The sequence below is a fragment of the Dipteris shenzhenensis genome, chromosome 17 (assembly GCF_047967505.1).
Source record: "Dipteris shenzhenensis isolate YYH24624 ecotype China chromosome 17, Dip_SZ_1.0, whole genome shotgun sequence".
In the NCBI taxonomy this organism is placed as follows: Eukaryota; Viridiplantae; Streptophyta; class Polypodiopsida; order Gleicheniales; family Dipteridaceae; genus Dipteris; species Dipteris shenzhenensis.
Window position 1 is genome coordinate 53,867,628 of NC_141612.1, and position 24,069 is coordinate 53,891,696.

Consider the following 24,069-nt stretch of genomic DNA (forward strand, 5'->3'; position numbering starts at 1 on the left):
TCCAAACTCATAAGGGAGGATTCTTCAGTCTCTTGGCTCGTAAAGGAAAATTTGTTTGTGATTCTAGAGAACCCTAAACAATGCAAAAAACTATAAGAGGGAGGAGAATATTCTGTTTTGCTAATGACCGAGAAGAGTTGTCCACAAAACACCTTATATGCAACAGATAGAGGAGATGTCGGGATTGTACCGCATGAAACCCACAAAAGAAACAAGCACTAGAAGATCCACGTCAACTTTTTGGAGAGAGACAAAGGTGCTACAAGAGACATCTTGAAACCTAGAAAAGGTAAGATAATAGCTCCTATCATTGATGAAGATCTCTTACATGGATCATAAGAGTGGCTATACACACATGCACTTGTAGGATTTCTTCCTTGTGCACATCCACTTGTTGCTTTAATGCAGGCGTGGATTAGGAATGGTAAGGAAAGGCTATACTAGAGGATATTTTGCCTTTTCTTTGAGAAGGTAGACAAGCTTTACTATAAGGTCTAGGGACAATTCATAATCAACTACTTTATTTAGAAAGGTAGACGCCGGATTTCACTCTAAAAAAGAATGCTCCACTTTATTTCTAATGTGTGTAGAGTTACCTGGTCTTTCGCTTTTACTATGCAATAAAGACACATCATTGTGCGTAGGTCTTGGTGAGAGGTGATTTTAGAATTTTTTAAATCTTAGAGGGAAGCCTCAAGTTTGTGTGCAACTTGACCTAGTAGAAGAGCTCCCAAACACTATAGTCATTGTGAATAAAAGGGGAGAGAATTAGAGCAAAAACTTATCTACAATAACCCTCCTCATTCTTGCTTCTTTTGTGGGCTCTCAAGCCACATTGTCAAGAATTGTCCTCATAAGAAGGTTAAAAGTAAATCTCTTCCTAGTAACTCCTCTAGTTCCACTAAAGAACACTAGGTCCCCAAAATTGTTGAAAAAACAAAGTCAATTGACCCTCCTAAGAGTTAAGAGACTACTCATACTTCTTAGCAAATTGTGAATCTAAAAAAGTAATAACCTAAAGGAGAAACTCCCATTATTTCAAAGAATCTCCTTGATGCTCGTGCTAACTTGAAATATATGAGCTTACAACAGAAAAATTAGATGAATAGTTAGAGGAAGGATGGTCTAGAGAGTTTGAAGAAAAAATTAATAGAACAAATAATATGCAAACTCAAGGCAATGAGGATGAATTAGAGGAAGAGCTACCTCCCATTCAATAGGCAGAAAGCAATGTTACTATCAATACTAAAGCTCTTGTGGGGTGATGCACGATAATAGGAAATTGTCTCATGCTAAGGATTTGACTTCTCATGTCAAGAGGGCTAAAGAGGGGTCTAAAAATAATGTTACGTAATCCCACCTTCCTCACACTAAATGTTTGTGTGCTGACCAAAAAGATATCATTGCAACTTGGTTAAGATAGAAAAAACTCTCTCCCAACATTCCTGGCTTTGCAAGGGGCCAAGGTCACAGACCTAACTCTTGTTGTTAGACTTAAATCCATTGATAGGAGAAGAGAAGGGTACTTTATAAACCAAATTGAAGGGTAAAGGAGTAGCTAATTTTGGGATTTTGTCTCACTATAACAACAGGTGTTAACAGAGAGATTGTGGACACTGAGAATAGATGGGTTGCACTTAAATGTACAGTTAAAGGAATACAATATATAGTGGCTTCTGTTTATGCACCTACTAGTACTCAAGGCAGAAAGAGGACATGGGACGCCTTAAACATTTTGGATGGGAATGCCTTTTTTGTTTGAGGATTTTATAATAGTAGAGGCCAAAGCAGATAGATGATTGGGCAAAGGTACACTTATAAGAGGAAGATAATACTTGAGCTGGGATGCCTTAAAGGACACCCTTCATCTTTTTGATCCTAGCACTCAAGGGATTTTTACTTGGTCAAATAGACAAATTGGGGAATTAAGGAGAGAAGCAAAGATTAGACAGGACATACATGTCTCAAGATCTTTTAAGCAGGGCTACTATGATAAAGACTAGACTTTCTATTCTCTTGCTATCTCAAATCATAAACTAATGCTACTGGTTTGTGATTTTGGTATAGGAAGGAAGGCTGCATCTTGGTTTAAAGCAAACCCCTCTCTTTTCTCTTTAAAGACTGTTCACACTCAAATTCTCATAGTATGGAATACTCGTTGGGAATCAAGAACATCACCTGTAGAGTGTGTGTAGAAGGCCATAGAGGAATCTCAATGAATAGACACAAACTAAGAGCATAGAGGATTAATAGCCTTGCAGATTCTATTAAAGCATAGGAATTGCAGGCTAAACAAGGAGCTGTGAATGCATAGGTAAGCCTTTCGTAGACCAACATGGAGCTTAGGAGGTTGGAATAGATTAGGGTATAGGATGCCACGATTTAGTTTAAAGAGTGGTGGGTAGGTAAAATAGATAGACCTTCAAAGGAAAACTTTAAGCTAATTATAAGAAAAAGAGAGTTGAGACAATGAAGAGGTTCCTTTGATTGCCAAACATGATACTTATTTTTAACAATGAATAAGAAAAAATACTTTTTACTATACAACACTTCCAAATTTCCAAAATCTTCTCTTAGAAAGCATGCAGCTCACAAATGAGGTGATTGTAGCCAAGAGGCTTTGTCATGAGGCTAGGATAAAATCTATATGAAATTTGGTAATTTTTTGCTTGACGCCCCTTTAATTCTTCAAGAGCTCAAAGAGGATGCATTTGCCATGAAAGATGGTAAAACTCTTAGTGACGACAACTTGCTTATTGAATTTTACAAGACATTCTAGGAGGCTGTTAAGCTACTGGCAATTTCGTGGGAAAGTATTCATAACAAGCAGTTAACTGCTCACGGTGAAATAATTAAGCTTATTCCTAAAGAGGGCAAAAAGGATATTCTTAAATTGGAGACCTCTCACCATGCTAAACTGCAGCTACAAAAGTTTTGCTAAAGCACTTGCCCTAATGATTCAAAGAAGAAAGGACTCGTGGATATTGCAGGAGAAAAATGATAATTAAGGGTAGACACATTTTGGAAGCCATTGTAAATTTGTGGGAAGGAAGTGAATATGCCAAGGAAACAAAGCAAGACATGCTTTTTAAAGGTTGATTTGACAAGGCTCATTATAGGCTTGACTAGAATTTCCTAGTCCAGTCACTACAATATATGGGATTAGGACCCATTTTTGTGTCATACATACAGCTTCCCTTGACCGATGCTTTAGCTAAAGTATGTGTAAATGGGATTATGATAGAGAATTTTGTCCTAAGGAGATCATGCTTCCCAATTGCACCCCTTCTTTTTGCCATTATGATAGACTCGCTAGGGTGGCTTTTACTGAGGTACAAAGGCGAGCACCACATGGTATTGAACTTCTTTTAGGTAGCCATCTAGTGAATCAACAATTTGCTGATGATACGAATTTGACTCCAAGGAATACCCCTCAAGATGTTAAGGGATTGCTTCATTGTCTTGACATTTTTTGTAAAGCTTTCAAATCAAATAAATCATTTAAAGATGCGATATCTAACAATTTCTGGTAAAAGTCAAGAATTACTTAACCAGTTGGGATGTCAAGAATACCTAAAGGGACTATTTTCAAACTTCTTGGAATTCCATTTGGATTTGACATCTCCCTAAAAGATAGATGGGAGTGGGTTATGAAGAGGTTTTGTCACCATTTGGGACTTCTCCTAAGAAAATAAAGGAATAATTCTTAAACAAGAATTGATTTTGGCCAAAGAAAGTTAAAGTGGTTAACCAAGAATAAGTATTATTGTTATACTTTTGTGCTGCATTAGTAAAAGAGAACTATGGGGATGCCCACAAAGGACTAGAAATAGTCCAAGAACTAGAATGCATGCATTAAACTAACCTTTAACGGGTTAAAGTGTTGGATTTTGGATGTGTAGGTCTAAGAAAGGTGCAAAAAGGGCTCAAAAGCCAAGGGAAAATGCCAAAAAGCAAGATCTAGGAGACAAAAAGCACCAAGAGGAGGTGGCACCCACATATGGAGGACCCCACAGGGCTAAAAGCCAACGAAATAGCCTAAAAGCCAAGATTCTGGCCCAAAAAGCATGCGAATCAGCTTTTAGAAGCTCTAGAAAGTTAAAAGTGTAAAAGCCCAACTTTTTGGGAAAGAAAGTCTAAAATTAGGCAAAATAAAGATAGCACCAACTTTTTAGAAAGCTCTGCTTTCGGGTTGGGGCCAACCCTATAAAAGAAGAGCCCCTAAGCTCTAGAAACATTAAGCATTGTACTTAGCCCAAGCTCTTACGAGAGCCAATTGTACAAAAGTCTATTTCTATTGCAATAAAGACCTTTGGGGGGGTCCATCCCTTTTTCTAGGCCCTAGTGCAGTGTGATGGTTCTATCCCTATTCTCCCAGCACTCTTTCTTGAAGGTGATTGTCTCCTCATAGCTTCTTCCTGTAATCCAAGCAATCCCAGCACCAGGCTTCTTACCCAGATGATTGCGATTTGTCCCAGAGTATTCCTATTGCGATTGCGATTCAATTGCTGGCTTCCAGGAGCTGCACTAGTTCTGCAATTTCATGCTAGGTGACCTTGTTTGCTACGATTTGTGCTTTTGGTTGTGTGCTATGCCCAGAGGTGCCCAAGAAATATTTCCAGAGGTGCCCAAGAAATATTTCCAAAGTACACCAAGGACTATTGCGATTTGATTGGAAAGGTGATCGTTTGCTACCCTTTGCTGTCCAACTAGTCCAAAGCATCGAAATATTGTTCCCAAAGTGGACTTTTGAGGTCTAGTTTCAGTTTCAGGTTTAATAAGAATCTTGACAAGTGGAGAGGCTTTCAAGGCAATTTTACTGCGAAGAAATTGGTCTTGACCACTGTATTTACCCCATTGTCATTTTCTACTTATCTTGTTGGCACCCATCTAAGCTTGGTTTCGGAAAGTTTATCAGGAAGTGTTGATTCTTCTATGGGATGGCAATAAAAGAATTTCCAAAGTAAGATGTGAATTTTACAACAAACCCAAACAAGAGGGAGGTTTAGGAGTCATCGATATTGAGTAAAATTAGCTGCTACTTGGATATCTTATACAACGATCGAGACTGGGCTCAGATGTTAGCTAGAAATCTTAAGTTTGTCAGGCCTATTAGAGCCCTAAAGTTTATTGAGGCTGGTGTAAATTGCACCATACCTTAAGGGCATTAGGAAAAAACCCTAATCCTAACCGTAAGGGGTTCTCTCTCTCTCTCTCTCTCTCTCTCTCTCTCTCTCATCCTAACCGTAAGGGGTTCTCTCTCTCTCTCTCTCTCTCTCTCATTATCATGATATCATAGCCTAGTGCTTACAAGCCCTCCTTGTGTGAGGCATCCTCCATTGTGAGAGTTCTCGTGAGAGAGAGCACAAGCCCTTGCTTTGAAGTCAAGGTGATAAGCCCTTGTTTTGTCGACGACAAGCCCTCCCTTTAAGGCACCTTCATCAATTCTCTAGCTTTCTTTGTAGAAGTCATTCTCCTCTCCCAAGTCCCCCATAGACGTTAATACATCCTTCTTTCTTTCTTTTCTCTCGTGCATGCATTTGTATGCACATACATAGGTATATATATACCTTCACAAGTCTAAAATATGTCCAATCTTACAAATTATTACTTTTAATAAAAACAAGCGAAGAAAAGAAAAGAGGGAGTTTGCAAGAGACTTTAATAAAAATTTAAAATAACTTAGTAAATAAAGCTACGCTTACATTCTTCCATGTTCTTCTTAGTAAAGAAGCATAAGGTGCCACATGGGTTTTTAAAGATTCAAAAATCTCATGGGTAAACCCAATGCTTACTAAGCTTTGAATTCTTGACCCAAACAACAAAGACTTCAATAGTAAAAAGGAATAAACAAAGTAAAAAATAAAGAGAGAGAGAGAGAGAGAGAGAGAGAGGGTTTAACAATCTACATTCAAGGATCCTAAACATACCTCAAGCCAAAATTCCAAAGATATTCTAACAACAATGTAGGATAGAGCAACGTTCCTTCATTATTTTTCTTGTATTGTAGCCCTTTTGAAGAAGTAATGGGAATAAATTACCAAATTGAGAGAGAGAGAGAGAGAGAGACTCTAGAGATGTTTGAGTCAATGCAAGACATTCATATGACGTTCAACATGTCATACTCAAGTGGTTATCATCTATCATAGACATCAACTTCTAAACCTACTAAAGATCCAAGAAACTACCATAGCTTCCATTGGCTAAATAATTAAAATCACAAAACTCAAGGAATCCACCGATAGGATTTGGATCTTTGTATTTTTCTTTAATGTTTGGAACGTCTACAACAAATAAATCATCTATGAATCTCCTAACTCAACAAAGTTTATGAAGAACAATTGGTCAAGTCTTACAAACATCAATCGTTGCACATTCTCAAATTCACAAGTAAAAAGATATAGAAGTTTGATAAGAAAAAAACACAATTAGTACCCATTAGAATACCGATGCTTTATTGGCATAAAGAGTCTCCTAGAATCATGAACAAGTTATCTAAAAGAAATTTAACCAACAATGGATCTTCAACATCTATAACTTTTGTGCACCGTCTCTTTTTCGAATCACAATAGAAGGCTGACTTTTCAAACTTCACATCTATCTTGTTCAAATCTGTAATTGAAAACTCTTGAAGAATAACTCAACCACTTTGAGACATCGGTTAGAGAAGTATTACAAGCCACTTCACTGAATATGGGTTTCTCTTACATGATCCCAAAAGACTTACAAAAGTTTTGATGTTTTGAGATTGCAAATAAAACCTTTTATACGTGTGGACAAAACTATTTTATCATTTGTCTACATAAGAAATCACGAAGTTTTGCTGGAATTTACCCTTCATCTTTGAAGAGAGAGGGGTACCAATATCAGAGGTGCGAACCAAGGAACTTCTCTTAGTTTTGAAGCAACTAGACTCAAAATTGCCGATATCCAATGTGATAAGAGCCCTTGGATAAGCAAATATGACTCGATATGTCAAAACACTGACACTAGCAAGAAGAGTATGCCAATGAAAGCCAAAGATTGCAGTAACAATACTTCAAATAAAATGTACCCACAAAACACGGCATTATATTCTGGTTTTACATCAACTGAGGACAATGCTTTTGGTCAATGTGTTATAGAACTACAATTGTTGAGGAGTGCAATGTCCGTAAGCTATGACAAACCCTGCTGCATTGATCCATAAAAGCTTCAGTGATCCTTCTAGAAGGTTCCCTTTATGAGTAGCATTTCCCAATACTTTAGGAATTCTAGAAAATTTGTGCCATGTAATGAATGGGTATACAACCAGTAACTCATACAATTGGGTTCCAAAAAACTGAGATCCATTCACTGCATGGGAAGCTTTACAACCTAAGCCTTTTTTTGGCTCAAGGCCTTCTAACAAAGGTATCAACTTCTGTAATTATTGCCAGCAATTTTACGTAGTTGTGTTCTCATATTTACAAATGTCCGCTTGGAAACGACCTGACTTTGCTTCCAAAGGTCATTTCTACACAGCCTGGGAGTTAGGAGTTTATACATTCGATACTCACAAGGGTAGAAAGAATCCAATCTGCCAAATATTGGCTCATCTTACATGGGCACTGAACCTAGGATGAGCTACTTGACGTGGAGAATGAAAAGAACCCCTACAATAAAAGGTTCCTTCTCCAGCATGCAGCCTAAATTGATGGTGAACCTCTTTTAAGCACAATCTTCTCGTTGCCCATACACAAGTAAACCAATGTACAGCATTCCTAGGGAGTCTACTCTCAGCTGAGATCAAAGCCAGCATCTGCATTTATAGCATAAAGAAGCTTCTCTTGTAGGACCTCTTTCCTGCAGCACAAGCACACCAGTTTCGCACATGATTAAGAGCTTTTTCCAAATCAGTTTCATTCGTCTCTTTCCTCAACCCTGATAACTATGAATTAACCTCTGACCATGAAGAAGCGCAGGCCCCTTTTTTCTTACCTTTTGTAAGGAGGAAGTTTCAGTAGATTCATACAAGTGGCTGAAGTAGGCAGGCGATCAAGCATGTCCTCAGACGCATCTTCTGGAGCAGCTCTAATTTGGAAAGGCAAAGCAAATACCCTCCAGTTATACCATATACCATATTCATTTTAAAAACGTACATGAAGTACCACTGCCAGAACAATCTAACAGAGACGTACCGTTGAATACAAAATTGAGGCTCAAGGTATTTAAATCCCAGTAGTGGCCCACGAGAACATCCAGTGACAAACCTGTAGCATAGAAAATCAAAACTGCTACTTAATCCCAAATAGATGGAGCCATGGCCCATAGAAGGCTGATTAAATTTCTGAATATAAATGTCGTTGGTCCTATTTCAAAAACAAACTTCTACCAAGAAGGGGTTTTTTCTTGCAGTTGGGAATGTCTAACTAGTTATTATTTTCTAGGCTTTCGAGAAGCATCATATTAAGATGGACGCAACATGAGCCTTGGCAGCTCTTTGAGGTGGCAGTGGTGGTAGGCATACTTCAGAACTAACAACCAATCATGGTGACACTCTTTAAGTCCTTCCCTACCAACTTTTTGTTGACATTGCTCATGCTTAGAACAACTCCTTTCAAGAGACCACCAAAGAGATCTGGTTGTGGGGTCAATTCAAGAGTTTCAAGGACGGCTTGCTTGGTAATTGATAATCTACTATCTAGAAATAGTAAATCTTGCAACTACGAACAAAGTACTGGCTAGAAAGCAAGCATCGAAGGTTGGTGTGACACAGTCAAGGTTGTTGCTCAACTCCACCCTAGCTCCAATGGAAAAGTGTATTGCTCAACTCCACCCTAGCTCCCCAAAGTTAAAATCACCTTTAGGAACGATACACTTTTCCATTGCATGTTAAGAGTTGATTCTGGCATGGCCCTCATCTTTTGCACTCCTTCAGTCATCCTGAAAGGTGGCAGCAGAACCTCCTCAAGTGATTAGGGAATGCCAATTTGTTGCACACACAAAATCCTTACAGAATCAATTGGTTCCCAGCACCATCCATACCGATTGATTTGCAATACTTATTATGCCTGATATTACTTGATGCACGCAGGCCTTGTCAAGGCCTGGACTGACTGACAAGAAGGCTCAAAACGACCCATCTTCGGGCAACAGGATCAGATTTTATATCTGCAGCAGGCAGTGAGAGAGAGATGATTGGAGCTGGCAGAAGTAAAGGCCTGACTTCACATCCTGGAAGGGCTTGGTAAGCAGGCAGTAATGGATGAGGCTGTAAAATCTTGTGAGGATTCCCCCCCTACCCCACGGCTAGTCTCTACAGTCAAAGATCTTGTTCACACTGAAGTACAAACTGCTAAGAAGGAAGTGATTGTGGAAGTGGACAACAAAGCAAGTAAGTCTGATATCCAAGCAGAGATTAAAGAACACGAAGCTAGACGTGATAATGCGCTGAAGATTAGAATAGGGGGGCTCCCAGAAGATTGGTACAAAGAGGAGGACACATATAGTGAAATATTGACAAAGATCAAATCAAGCTTGCCCAACATTGAATGAGTGAATGATGATGAGCAGGATGATGACGACTCCAGGCCAGCTTCTGTTTTGCACTATAGAGGTCATGCAATCCTTACATTGAAGTCAAAATATATGCGGATCAAGCTTCTTCGACAATCTTACAAGCTGAAGGGCACCAAAGTATGGATAGCAGAGGAGCTTACACAAGGCAACTGAATTAGCTAAAGTCAGGGCTGCCAGAAAGGATGGAAAATGGGCAGTTTACCGTGAAGGGGTAGCACTAATCAGAGAGTTTAAATCAAAACCAAAAGACTCTCAGTCTTAAACTAATGTATGGCTGTTTACTCTTCCAGAATATCATGTAGGTACTCTAAATAATTGGGGTTGCTTTTTGCACTCCTTGGGAGCTGCCATGTGCCCTCCCTAAAGCAGATGTACTAGAGGGTTTCTTGCTGTCCCATAGACCTTTTGGTCTCCAGTGGACGTGTCTTTCTCTGCTTTGTCCATTTCATCAAGTAGCCAATCCACACGAATATCCTTTGGAAGTGCTCTTAGATACTGAAATAGACTTTCTTTCTTTTCTTTCTTTCTCTACAAGGCCCTGAATTAAGCACAAGAGACTCATCGGAGATTCCATTACTCCTTGAGTCCTTGATATTAAGAAGACATATACAATCCCCATCAAATTCAGATACAAGATTCTCTCAAGAGACTCTTACGACTGACTGAGTGGTCAAGCTGAAATTGCCCCCCCCCCCCCCCCCTCAAAAAAGAAAAAAGAAAAAGAAGAAGAGAGAGAAAATAAATTTAAAAAAGGAAAAAAAAACTACTATTGTATGTACATTGACATACATATTGGCAAATAATCATGGAGAGGATTATTGATTTCCACCTGTGACTTAACTCTTGCTGCTTTTTAATAACCACATCTTCCACTGCTGAAGGCAATATAAACTTGTAGCGGAGCTCAAGGTGGCATATGTGAGTTAATTGCTGCACTTCTCCATATCTGATTATTGTTACCTGAGGTGCTTTATAGGGAATCAGGATCCCTGCTAATCATATTTTACCATGCCAAACCTTAGTGGACTTTCTCTATGCCAAACCTTAGTGGCAAATCCAAAAGATCCAAAAAAAGCATCTATCAAGAGTCATTGTGCAAGATTGTTCAAGTATTGCACCCTGCAGGTGGTGTACATGTTGTAATAACTTCAATTGTAAGAACTTACACATAGAAAATGTCACAGAATTGGAAGGAAATCCTGTACAATGTAAGTGGAACAAGCTCATGAAGTTATGATGTCATTATGGACAAATTCTTAGGGTATAAGACTGGGGGGTTTCTCCCATATATTCTTGGCATTTCTTCTACCAGGAATGGGACTAGCATTTTCGTCCTTCCAACACACTATGGTATCAGATAAAATTATGAAACTCCCTATTATTGATAATTTCTGGGGTTAGCAACGAATAGAAACTTGCCTCTGTTTGGCTCTGCCACCTCATGTATATTTTCTGTTTTGAGCTGTCAAGAGATCGACTGTGCAAGATGCTTCATAAACTCCAATGCAAAAGCACACTCATTGTCAAATACTCTAAGCATACAAAATACTGGATTTAGGATGGTGGTCCTAATGCCTCCCATCACACTATAGCTCACTTAAAGATAAGGACTCCAATCTTCTGGCCCTCAGGACTGCTGGATTGATCCAAACCCATCCATACCCTGCCAGTGACAAGGCATCTCAAGCTATTGCTTGTTTTGACTCAACTTGGCAAAACGATTTGAAGAGACTTTACCAGAAGTCCATACTCATGCACACACAAAGATCACACAAATTTATACATACTGTGGTCTAGAAAACTCACTTCAGGAATTTTTGTTGAAGATTTGAATCCAATGTTCTCATAACCTCCCAAAACATCTCAATCACTGGGTGATGCTGAAGATCAATGAGAAGAATATATCATGCAGTCAGAAAGAGGACATTAAAAAGAGAAAGTGTTGTACGAAGCCAAATGAACAGTTTTTTAGACTTTTTCTATGATGTCAGATTTTAGAACGGGATGATGCAGAGATTGCATATATACTATGTTATAAATACATGAAAGAGATACAAGCACCAAAACAGCATGATCAAGTATTGAAATATTCACCTCATTATAACCACCAGCATAATGAGCATTAGAGCGAAGATCATCCACATTCATGCCCTCTAATGATCCAGAAATGAGAACCTAAGAAAGGAGATCAGGAGTGAAAATCATGTAAGGGATATTAGGAAATTGAAACAATATCCTACTCTGGCCATTCCATTTCTTAGAACTACAATAAAATACACTATTTAAATCTACAGCAAATCAAAACCATACCTGCAATTCATGTTCATTAAACATATCAATCCATTTTGTTTGTATAAGCTGTTGAAAGCCACGCAAAAAGTGATAGCTTTGTTGACGAATCTAACAACAAAGTTGATTTTAGATTTAGTAAATTGAAACCATTGCATTATACACAATCCCAATTTCAAGACATGACTAGAATTTAAGAAAAAGATCTGAAAGGCCATTACAACTAACAGATTAAAAAGCATTTGTTTCACCTGACTATTGAGACGATGATTTGCCACCAGATGAATATATCTGATGACATTTTCGTTGGTGACTTGAATATCCTTTCCATTAGGGAGCAGCTCAACCTGAGTTTGCTCTCCATATTCATTGTTGTCAATTACAAAGTAAAGGCCCAGTTGCGACAAATCTCCATCATAACGCTGCATTTGAGGAGCATTACCATGGATTCAACAACTAGTACCAAAGCTGCTTGAATTGCAGTGAGCATCAAAATCTAAAAGGTAAACATGACCATCACATTTATCAGATAACATTTAAAATTCTCATGTAGAAGTTGTAGACAACCTTGAGAAAGAGAAGACTTCGGTACAGTTCTGGATCTAGTGATGACAAATCATGCAGGTAATTGTGCCTGACTCAATAGATAAGAAAACACAAACAAAATATTAATTAATGCACGTAGCCATGGGTATCCCAAAAATACTATATTACAGCGTCTTTAGATTCGACTACAACTGAGTCTATTCGGGACAAATTGAATCAAAATGAAACCATCAATCAGCTTTGTCCAATTTTTTATTTAAAAAATAGCTTTATTCAATGAACAAGAGCACATCATTCCAAGATAGCTAATTACAATGTGCAAAAAAAAAAAAGAAAAAATAAACGCTTACTTTTTCTTCAACTTGCTCAAAAAAAAATTGGCAAAAGGTATGTCAACCAGAATCCCTTCAAACATAGCCTGCATGCAGACTATGGCATGTCACACATTGATGTTGTCGATTCAACGTAGGAAGCTGGGAATGTTACTATCAAGTCTTCACATACACACCTAAAATTTACTTCCATTTCCAATAAATAATTACTTTTACAAAATTCAAAGCCTATAAATTGCTATTACACCTGCATTTGAATAAATAAATAATCTTACATATAAATACACACACACACACACACACACACACACACACCCCCCTCTATGTATGTATGCAAGTATGCACACATTTATAGCTATATTTATATTTATTTATTTGTGTATATGTATGTATGTTCATACATATATATATGCATACATCTCTCTCTCTCTCTCTCTCTCTCTCTCTCTCTCTCTCTCTCTCTCACACACACACACAAAAAACGAGGACCTTATAGACATACATCAGTTTCTGTTGATTCAATTTGCCCATCAATCCAAACACCTTAAGCACCAAAAAAGAAAAGAAAAAAGAGGGATGTACGGACACATACCTTTCCCAGAATTTTCCCCAAAAATTCAAAATATAGAAGATGGTCATCATGTACCATGTCTGATGCAGGGTTGGGGTAAAGAAGATGATCAGCTGTTTCCTGCATGTACCAAAAGGCATATCTGTAAAGAAAGCAGGAACTCTAAGAGTACTACTTGTTGAATTGCAGCTTGGACTGCTCATATACAAGATTCTCTCTCCTTTTTAATATTTTGACAATTAGAAGGAATGAGAAGAAGCTCATAAAGATCCATTAAAATGTCTACCATGACAAACAAAATGCATTAAATTCCTTATTGCTCACTTCTATAAACGAGATATTGCAAGAACTATGAAGGCCTTGTTATACAAGAACATCCGTATATTGAAAAAGTAGAAAAAAAAGGAGCCTAGTTGGCTGAGCGATGAAGTGGCACAGGTGGGTAATGCCACTTCATCGCTCAGCACCCAAAATGCAAATCCTGTTGTCCAAATTTTTTCCCACATGCATGGTCCACCTACCTCCAATAGGAGAATCCTAGACCACCATCCTCTTGGAAATGAAAGGCCCCCTTTAATGGGCAGTGCACTCTACAAAATGTGCATGGGAAGAACTAGAAGTCCAATCTAGTCATGCATAGATGTATAACAAATGAACTCCTTCTGCTGCTCTTTTAGTTTCCATTATTATCCCTTGCGATTTCATACCCTGTGTTTCAAGAGCCTTTTCGATTAGTGGTGTTGCATTAACTCTACACCATCCAGTTTCAAGTGGCGATGCCGCAGGATTCACATGGTTCTCATGCAAAGATTGAGTTTGCTAATGCTCATTCTGCTGCATCGACCCATGCCCCCTCTGTCACCCACTTCCTCTACTACTGCTCACCCCTTCTAGCTTTCTTTTCAGCTTGACGTATATGAGAAAAGATCCGATCTTGCACTTTCAGTGAGCACTCCCACTGCTGCGATGCAGAATGGGGAGATATGGCATGCCAGGTATGGGCACATGAGCTATGGCAGCTTAATGACACTTCAGAAGCATGCTATGGTTGATGCATTGCCTCCTTTGGAGTCACCTCCTCCTCATGCATGTGAGGGTTGCATCCTTGGCAAGATGCATAGATTTCCTTTTAAGAATGATGGTGTAGTGAGAGCTACAAATAAATTACAGCTCATACACAGTGATGTCTGCGGTCCCATGAGGACACCTACTTTTGGTGATTCTCTCTATTATGTTACATTCATAGATACCTTCACGAATTACACTTGGGTCTATGGTCTTAAGGCAAAATCAGAAGTGTTTATGCATTTCAAACACTTTGTGGCTATGGTTGAGAATGAGACAAGACTCAAGGTGCAGACACTTCGCACAGATAGAGGAGTGGAGTATATGTCTCATGAGTTTGAGCATTTTAAGGCATCACGCATCAGCTTACAATGCGGCTTACACCTCAGCAAAATGGTAAAGCTGAGCGCAAAAAACGCACTCTTATGAAGATGGATAGATGCATGCTTACCAATAAAAAAATGCCTCACAGGTTTCGGCTCGAAGGCCTCATGTGTGCAAACTATGGTTTGAATCGGGCTCCCACAAAGGCTTTGAAGACAATCACTCCCTATGAGGCATAGCATGGGGGCAAGCCTTTAGTGGATCATTTCAGAAATTTTGGTTGTATTGCATATGCCCACGTGCCTGTGGAGTTTCGACATAAGTTGTCAGATAAGGTACTTAAATGCATTTTTGTTGGGTATAGTGCACAAAGAAAAGGCTATCGTTTGTATAATCTTGCTTCTCGCAAGATTTTTGTGAGTAGAGATGTTATATTTTCAGAGAATTCAGCACATACACATGATGAATTTACTATTCCATCTTCTACAGATGATGTTTTTGAGGAGATGCTTCCTATAGCATTTGGTTCCCCAGCTGAGGTTCATGCTGAAAATCAGAATTTACAGCCACCTCCTCCTGATCCACATGCCCCGACTCAGCCACAGACTGACTTTGTACCTCCACAGAGTGTGGATGAAGTTGTCAAGCAAGAGATTCAAGAGATATACGCAACCAAAACAGTCCCGAATTGGTTGCTATAGACTCTCAGGGAGATTCGGCTTGAGGCCCCATTGCCTGGCAGGACTCGTAGTGCAGTAAGGCATGCAGGGGGGGCCTCTTTCAGTTGAGACAACTTATGCAGGTACTCTTCTTGATGAAGAAGAACCTGACTCTTTTGAAGAAGCAAAGGATAATGTGCATTGGATGCATGCCATGCACAATGAATTGCAGTCCATTGAGAAAAATCAAACTTGGGATGTTGTGGATTTGCCACTAGGTAAGCATGCCATTGGTACCAAGTGGGTTTTCAAAGTAAAAAGAAAGTCCGATGGGTCCATTGATAGGTACAAGGCAAGGCTTGGCTAAGCCTATTGGATAGATGACTTTGGGCGATTCTGTGAAGTTTGTGAGATTGGGCAAAGAAGATACAACGTTGGAGAAAGCTTGAGAAGCTGAAATGAATTGCACACAACTTTGAAATACAGAGTAGGGTTGTATTTTTGTAGGAAAGTTTAGCAAAGAAGCTTAGTAATGTCTCCGACGGCTACCCTAGTAGCCATCTGGCAGGATATCATCTTCACTTTGTGCACCATTTGGGAGCGCAGTACTCCAGATTCGAGAGAGACCACTAAAAGACGCGAGCGCTTCTGCCAGGCATGGCAGGCGAGAATCTCTACACCCTTTCCGCGAGGGGTATTCGTTGGATGTATAGACCACCATCTTGGTTGCTAGCTCTTGTCTCCGAATCTCTCTAGGCGGTGAGCCGTGAGATCCTAAAACACGTAGCTTTCCTATAGCTGGCAACCTGTTTTTCTTTTGTACTTTCATCGATAGTCCCTTTTGGAACATTTGTATGGTGTTTTCAAGCATTAAGAGAATTTACATTTTTCTGAAAAAAAAAGAAAAAAGAAGCTTAGTAATTTGGGAGCTTAAGTAGATGAAGGATCCAAAGGCCATTCTTCATCCAAGCTTGACATGTGAAATTATGGAGATGCGGTTTTCTACAAAAAACCCCAATTTCTTATCATTTTCATAGTGTGTGCAATCTATTTCAGCTTTCTCGAATGTTGTGTGTTCTCTCAATTTTCACAAACTTCAAATCTCAAGTTTTCAAGCGTAGCGGAAGCATGATGGACACCATGCTGTTTTATTGGTTTTCCTTACATGGCATTTGGTCGTCTAACTAAGCCCGAAGGAGAGATGACTTTGATCAACTCTATGAAGTTTGTGAGAGCGGGGAGAGAGCAGAGAATGCTGGAGAAAGCTTAAGAAGCTGAAATGAACTGCACAAAACTTTGAAATACAAAGAAACAGTCGGTTTTCCAGGAAAGCTTAGCAAAGCAGCTTGGTGATGGGGGAGTTAAATTAGATGAAGATGATCTAAAGGCCATTCTTCGTCCAAGCTAGACATGTGAAATTATGAAGATAAGAATCTTTGACTGCACACTGATCTTGATTTGATAATATGCTTTCAACGCAAATCAAAGAACAAAGATAATATGTCCTTGAGATAACAATCCTCAGCAAGCAATTAAGTAAGATGCGACCGAAGAAGGTAAAGAAGTGCCAATAAGTAAATGTCACAAGAATATACTAGAGGTATCATGACAAGGCCAATAGACTGTAGAAGAAGAATTGATTGCACATCAACATGGCAGAGGATGGAATGTGAGAAGAAGACTGTTAGCATTGCAGAAGTCATTCAAGATCCAACAACTGGGTGATAAGGAATTTACAGTTTCCAACTGAAAGTTACAAAGATAAGAATTTTGATGCCCGTTATTAATGGGAATCTCTCTTTTAGGAGTTCTTTGCAAAGCATGCTGTAACAAAACTAGGAGCACAAGTAGCTATTTTGTCAAGTCGCATATTAGCTTAGTTGATTAATCTTGCTACGGTATTGCTTCCTTAAATTACCTCAGGTCTACATGATGTTGAGATCTCGATATGAATACTGTAAATAATTATTTATCTAAACTTACTTTTTGTTTGTTGCTTTGCTTTGGTTTGTTTTGTTTTTTGTTTTTTTCTTCTTTTTTTTTTTGTTGGGGGGGTGGAAAGAGAGAGAGTACTATAAGGGTTACTTATCATAATAGGCTGTATTAGTCAGCTACATACGCAATCAGGTAGTTAGCCACATGCGCAATAAGTGTCCATATACCTACCTAGTCAGCTACATGTTAGGTTGGTAGGTATATAAAAATGTTAACTGAGGAGATTACTTCAGGTGGAAATTGCTCATGCGAATGCCTTATGAGCCAGTGATCCCCAAAATTGTAGAGAACCCAAACTACAGAGACATGGAGAGCTCTGTCAAGAGCAAGAAGCCATAACCAGATTTCTTGTGGAGTCTTTATACACGTGTTTGAACGCCTGCACACGCATATGTGCGTGTGAGCATGTGCGGAGCATAAATGTGTGTCCCGGATGCATGCATGTGTGGGTGTGTGTGCATGTGCTCAAGCCTCATGCTTGTACTCAGGCACAACAAGGCCCAAAGGCTTGAGTGCAAATTTTGAATTATCAAGCTGTGAGCATGATTTTGTTTTTTCTTATCATCTATGTATTTATGCTTCAATTTTGATCAGTAAGCGTCAAACCTATATACAATTGATCAGTAAGCGTCAAACCTATATACAATAAAAATAATTAGATAGGTGTTTAGATATTAAACATTATACACAAGCTTTAAAGAAGATAAGACATTTAAATTTCATATTATAATAACATTGCATTTCACACCTATCTCCTTTCAGACTTGAGATCTGCATGCATTTGTTCAGATCGATAAAATTCTAGAATTTACCTTGAATAAGCCATATTGTATATCAAAGGCAGCTTTCGTGATACCTTCCATAAAATCTTTAAATATGCCACCTCCATCTACACCAGCTTCTTCAACCCCAAGCTCATTGACAAAAGTCACCCGGATCTACCAGAAAGGTAAAGCATCAGTCAATGTAGCCCTGCGTTAACATCTTCCACAGAGAGTTATACATATCCAGCATCTCAGTTTCTAGCAAGCCTTCATTAACATAACAATTTAACTGGCATAAAATAGACAAACTAAAGTAATTGATACTGTCCTGTACATCCTGTGCAAATCAGTCTCTTACACTTGTATTTCGATGAAAGCACCATTAGTAGAATCAATCACACAACAGAATACAGACAGAAAAGGTAGTAAACCGAGATCTTTTGCCATGCTTTTTTTTTAGGGAAATATAGAGAGAGGAAAGGAAAGATAACAAAACAATCACCATGCCCTGAAGGGCCTCTCCTGGCAGTGAATTCAGATGAGTGAAAGCATCTTCTACAACTCGATCTCTTCGAATTTTTACACGTAACCTTGAGAAAGGCGTCTGTAGGATGTTCTGCTGCCTTGCTGCGCTTAATTGTGCCTGCAAGGTTGCAGGTTCTCGTAAACCGTTAAGAGCTTAATCACAATGAATAATAAAGAGCATGCTTCAGGCCTGGCAATCAAAATGATGATCTCAAACCCACAAGAACAATATTTCCAGAGTATGTGAACCAAAGTTCATCTAGCACACAAAGTCATGGTTTTCCCACACAAACACTAGAAATAGACATCAGCTGTGCATACCCTCAATATGAAGGAACTTTGCTTGGTAAGAATTGCATGTGATGGTGTCTAAGGTAAGAGACTGTATTGCAACAAAGATTACCGTGTAGATGCGGACTCTGTGTGTAAATGGTACTAAGAATGGAGCCAAGGCAAGCAACTCGCGTGCTCTCGGATTATCATGTTCGACCTGCATTGTCCCAATTTTCGACTTAGGCCAGCTCATTCATAAGTCAAATTAATTTTATTCATTTCACAGACTGGAAGTGTGCTTATTATTGTTAGAGTATGCCATTGTTCCAACTTATTGGAGGATCATTCTCTGGAATTGAGGCAAGATACCGTTTTCCAATGCATGAAGGTGGCTGGCTTGCAGAATGCCACCTGCAGATCTAATGATAAAAAGAATGTTACAATGCAAAGGACAGCTGCAATTACTGCCTTGAGTTCATTACCTGTAACTGCCCTTAAAGCTGCAGCTACCAATAGTAGTGCAACAGCTTGTATTCTAACATGCAACAGCTTCTCAAGTTACCATAGTTGTAGCCATGTGAGGAATATATGTAGTAATCAGCTACCACCTTCGTCTAGGACTGAGACAATGCGTGAATTGCTTGGTGAAACATTCAGGACAAAGGGGAACAAAATGAAGTCTCAACAAGGGCACTACTAGTCCACTCTCAGTGAGTTTTTGAGAGGGGGAGAAATGGGGTAAAGTACAACAACAAAACAAGAGAAAACAAGGGAAAGTAGAGAAGAAATAAAGATAGATGCGCACTGATGTCTGCCCCTCCCCCCTCGCAGCCCCACCCACCCACCCAAAACCAAGTAAAAAATTCAAAATGCACACGCACACTTAAACAGCCCATAGACAAGTGTATAAAATGGCATCACATGTACTGATTCCTCTTCTTAGATAGTACTAAGAGTGCAAACCATGTGCATAGGAAGAACATCCGGGAACCCTCATTCTAGATACATCCAAAAGGAGGTATTGGAGTTGGTGGCCTTACCCCGCGTGTGCCAATGGGGTTAATGTGCTATACGCCCCCTCCCTAATGTCTACAGATGAGTACGTTTTTCAAGGTCAGAGATGTGTGGCTAGTTACAGGACCTTGCCCATGCCGCTTGGCATAATGGCATGGAGCTTTTATAGCTCCCTAACCAAATCTTGTTTCATTATGGAGTACAGCCTATGCAGATTCTCTAGCTCTACATCTACCAAAACTCATCATGATAAAGCCTAATCTGCACAAGGCTAAATCCTCCTTGACATGCTCAAAGACTTTGTTTCTATATGATGTACAAAGAAATCTCTCTCTCCTGACACCTTTAGTAGACATGTATGAGAATGAGACTGAAGTCTAAATGCAGAGGTCTAGATTGGTCAAAATTTGACAAAGAAATTCCCAATTTGGTCGTGTTTAGCTGTGTTGAAATCTCCTCCAACAATCTGAGTGCCATCTTGAGGAAGAGTCTCCCTAAGCTGCCTCCAAAAGACACGTCTCTGCCTGTATAGTGGGAGCATACACGTTGAGAGTACGAGCAATATTTCTGTCAACTTGGATGATGTGGAAATCGCCAGCCTCTTGAATGATTAGCTGCAGGAAACATCCAAAAAACTTACGAAAACCCGTTTTCTAAGGTTTCCAACATTAGGGGGTTTCCAAAATGCCAAAGCGTTATTGAAACGCCTGATCTACAAGTGCACCTAGGGTGGGTATTGGCAAGAAACAATGGAAGGCTCTTGCATCAATTAAGATCTGCTCTATGATGGTGACATGTGTAACACAGGTATCATTGTAGGCGCATAGTGAAGGCTTGAGTAGTATCTACATTGGTGACAATTGATTCGTCAATGCACTATACAAATCACATATTCAAGGATCATATGTTCCATGCCCTCCAAGACTCTAGTTGCTTGACCATTGATTGGTCGGTGCTCTCTTGTAATTGCATTTCTAACAAATCGCCCTCTCAATCCATTTTGTGTAGAAACTGGCACGCAAAGAGGATACCAATTGTGGTTATAAACCTGAGTTCTCATGAGTGTTGAAGTTCTCTGTAGGTAGACAACGCACCTTTACATGTAGGCTCGATAATCCACATTGACAACAAATGGGCCTTCCATGCAAACAATTGATGCACCCCCTTCCCAAACCCTATCATTTGGACATAGTAGGTTGTTAGCACCTATGTGTTGGGAGTGTAGGGTGACACCTTAGGTGTAGGCCCGGGGCACTTTTTACTCCAACTAGTGGAGGTTTTTTCCCCCGAGCTTGGCAGGCACACTTCCATGTGACCTACAGGGTGTGCTTAGCAAGCACAACCTTATCCATGTATATGATGTGACTTTAGTCACATCTTCTGGATCATTCATTCGAGCTTTTTGTGCTTGCTCTCTCCTCGTGTGTCTCGTCTCTGCACCAACAAATGGTATCAGAACCTCGTTGAGCTCTTGCCTCCGGCCCAAGCTCCTGCTGCTACATTCAGTCCGTACATCCAAAGACTGTCCGTACGACTGTACGGAATTTGTACCCTGCACATTTCGCTAGCTGAGCTGACGCCGTACCAGTGTATCTGCAATCAGTTCGCCGTACGGGGTATCTGCAAACAGGTCGTCGTCCGTACGTTCGCCGTACCTTTTGCGTCATTTCCGTACTGGACTTGTGCCACTCGCCCGTACCTGCTCGCACTCTGCCGTACCTGACGAATCTGCTCAAACCTGCGTCGTCGCCGTACCTACTAGTCGTACTTACATGCGTCATCGTCGTACGTACTAGTCGTACCTGCTGTCGTACCTGCCGTACTGCTTGTACCTACCGTACCTACCCGTACTGTACCTACAGCAGCACCGTACCAGCTTACCTGCGCTGCCCGTACCAGCATCCGTACATCGTTGAGTGTCTGTACATCACCTGGCCGTACAGGTTGTACCTACGCACAAGTTCTTTCTTGCAGGAGAAATTTGCAGGTGATCTTTGGCAGGCACATTTTGCAGACAGCCATTGTTTGGCTTAGTTTTTGGGAGTACATTTGGGGCATTTTGTTTGTTGCAGACATTGCAATCAAATTGCAGAATCTACTTCAGAAATTTGGGGCTTTTTGGTTCTGCTTGCAATCTTGCAAACAGATCTGCAGATTTAGTCCAAACATTTGGGGCTTTCTGTGTTATTGCCCCTTTCTGGTTGCAATTTCAAGCTCGAAATTTGGGGCTTTCAGTTTTGCAGTACAATTTCTTGAAGAAATTTGGAAAAATTCTGTGCAATTGCAATGGCAGAAAGGGATGTCTTTGGATTGCTCTCTGCAGAAGATAAATTGGATGGGACCAACTATCCTCTCTGGTCGTACATGATGCGACATGTGCTTGTGGCCAAAGGTTTTTGGGGCATTGTGGATGGCACTCAGTTGCGTCCACATGCACCAACAAATGCTCCTTCACCTAGTTCAGAGGGTGAGTCATCTCGGATTACAGAGATATCACAATCACCTACTCCAGAGCAGAGTCGATGGGATGGCCGAGATGCCAATGCACATGCCTTGATTGCATTATCTGTTAAAAGAAGCATTATTCCTCACATCCGGTCATGCAAAACAGCAAGGGCAGCTTGGGAAAATTTGGCAAAGTTGTACCAAGTCAGGAATGAAGCCCGTGTGGCATACTTGAAGAGGAAATTGGAGACTCTTCCTATGCTTGATGGTGATTCCATGGATGATTATCTCACAAAGGTAAAGGATTTACGGGAGCAATTAGCATCTGTGGATGAGATTATTCCGGATGCCTCGTTGGTTTCTACAGTGTTGCAGGATTATCTCACAAAGGTAAAGGATTTACGGGAGCAATTAGCATCTGTGGATGAGATTATTCCGGATGCCTCGTTGGTTTCTACAGTGTTGCAGGCCATCCCCGACACGTATCAGAATGTGTCCACTACTATGCGGCTTATGATGAAGGGTAATCCCAATTCAATTACCTTCGATGAGCTTGTTTCTGTACTCTTGCAAGAGGAGCAGTCCAGATATAATAGGACCGTGATGCATGTGGCTGATCAGGCTTTTATTGCCAGCCAGAAAGGCAAAGGTAAGGCTGCGTTTCAGGGGGGCAGCAAGCCCAAGAAAGATGCAGGCCAGCCATCTGGCAAGTATGAAAAAGAGGGTGATAAACCCAAGAAAAAGGGGAAGTGCAACTATTGCAGGAAGCCAGGACACTACATTAATGAATGTCGCAAGAGGCTTGAGAAGGAAAAGAGCAAAGGGGCCAGCATGGCAGTGACGGATAATGTCCCCAAGTCGGATAACAAAGAGGCTGCAAATTACACTTATACATCCTCCCATGATGAGGAATGGGCTTTTGCAGTGTTATGCAGTTACAATCCGTCTATTCATGATGCATGCCTATCTGTGAGTGATGCCAATGTATGGTATTTTGACAGTGGTGCTAGCAAGCACATTACCTCACAGAAGGATTTGTTTACACCTTATGCAGCTGGTTCTCATGGAGGCACGGTGACATGTGCCAACAAATCCTCCCATCCTGTGCAAGGAGTGGGAAAGATTGTACTTACCGCAGCAAATGGTGGTGCATTTACACTCTCTGATGTGCTATGGGTGCCTGGCATCAAAAACAATTTGCTTTCAGTTTCAGCCATTGCCTGTGGTGGCTTAATGGTGAAGTTTTTGGATGACAGATGCACCGTACAGACATTAGTGATGGTGATACAATTGTGGCTTCTGGAACTTTATGCCATGGTCTTTACAGACTTGATCACTATGAGAGTGCTTTGCATGATGCTTTATTCACCACCACCCCATCACACTTGGCAAATGCTGAATTATGGCATGCTCGATTTGGCCATCTCAATTTCAGAAGTTTGCTGCATTTACACAGCCATGAAATGGTGTCCGAGATGCCACACATACATACTCCGACTCGCCATGTATGTGAGGGATGTATCTTGGGGAAGATGCATCGCACACCGATTCCCAAAGATGGGACTGTCAGAGCTGTCCGTAGATTACAGCTTATACACAGTGATGTTTGTGGTCCTATGAGGACTCCATCTATTGGGGGATATCTGTATTTTGTCACTTTCATTGATGATTTCTCTCATTTCACGTGGCTCTACCCATTGAAGGAGAAGTCAGAGGTGTTTACAAAA

At 40.2% G+C, this 24,069-nt stretch overlaps 1 protein-coding gene across 1 annotated transcript in view; it reads right to left on the bottom strand.

Annotated features, from left to right (window-relative positions):
* Positions 1-6,804: 6,804 nt before the first annotated feature.
* UPL6 (ubiquitin protein ligase 6) overlaps positions 6,805-24,069 on the bottom strand; it is a 78,738-nt gene continuing 61,473 nt past the window's right edge. Inside the window, exons 14-26 of the mRNA XM_087388829.1 lie at positions 19,014-19,100; positions 18,588-18,728; positions 18,134-18,259; positions 13,300-13,398; positions 12,726-12,793; positions 12,397-12,463; positions 12,081-12,251; positions 11,851-11,940; positions 11,635-11,715; positions 11,347-11,420; positions 8,160-8,231; positions 7,960-8,052; positions 6,805-7,824 (exon numbers count right to left, since the gene is read on the bottom strand). Coding sequence (XP_087244955.1) covers positions 7,758-7,824; positions 7,960-8,052; positions 8,160-8,231; positions 11,347-11,420; positions 11,635-11,715; positions 11,851-11,940; positions 12,081-12,251; positions 12,397-12,463; positions 12,726-12,793; positions 13,300-13,398; positions 18,134-18,259; positions 18,588-18,728; positions 19,014-19,100 — 1,236 coding nt within the window. The 3' untranslated portion in view covers positions 6,805-7,757. The remainder of the gene's footprint in view (positions 7,825-7,959; positions 8,053-8,159; positions 8,232-11,346; positions 11,421-11,634; positions 11,716-11,850; positions 11,941-12,080; positions 12,252-12,396; positions 12,464-12,725; positions 12,794-13,299; positions 13,399-18,133; positions 18,260-18,587; positions 18,729-19,013; positions 19,101-24,069) is intronic.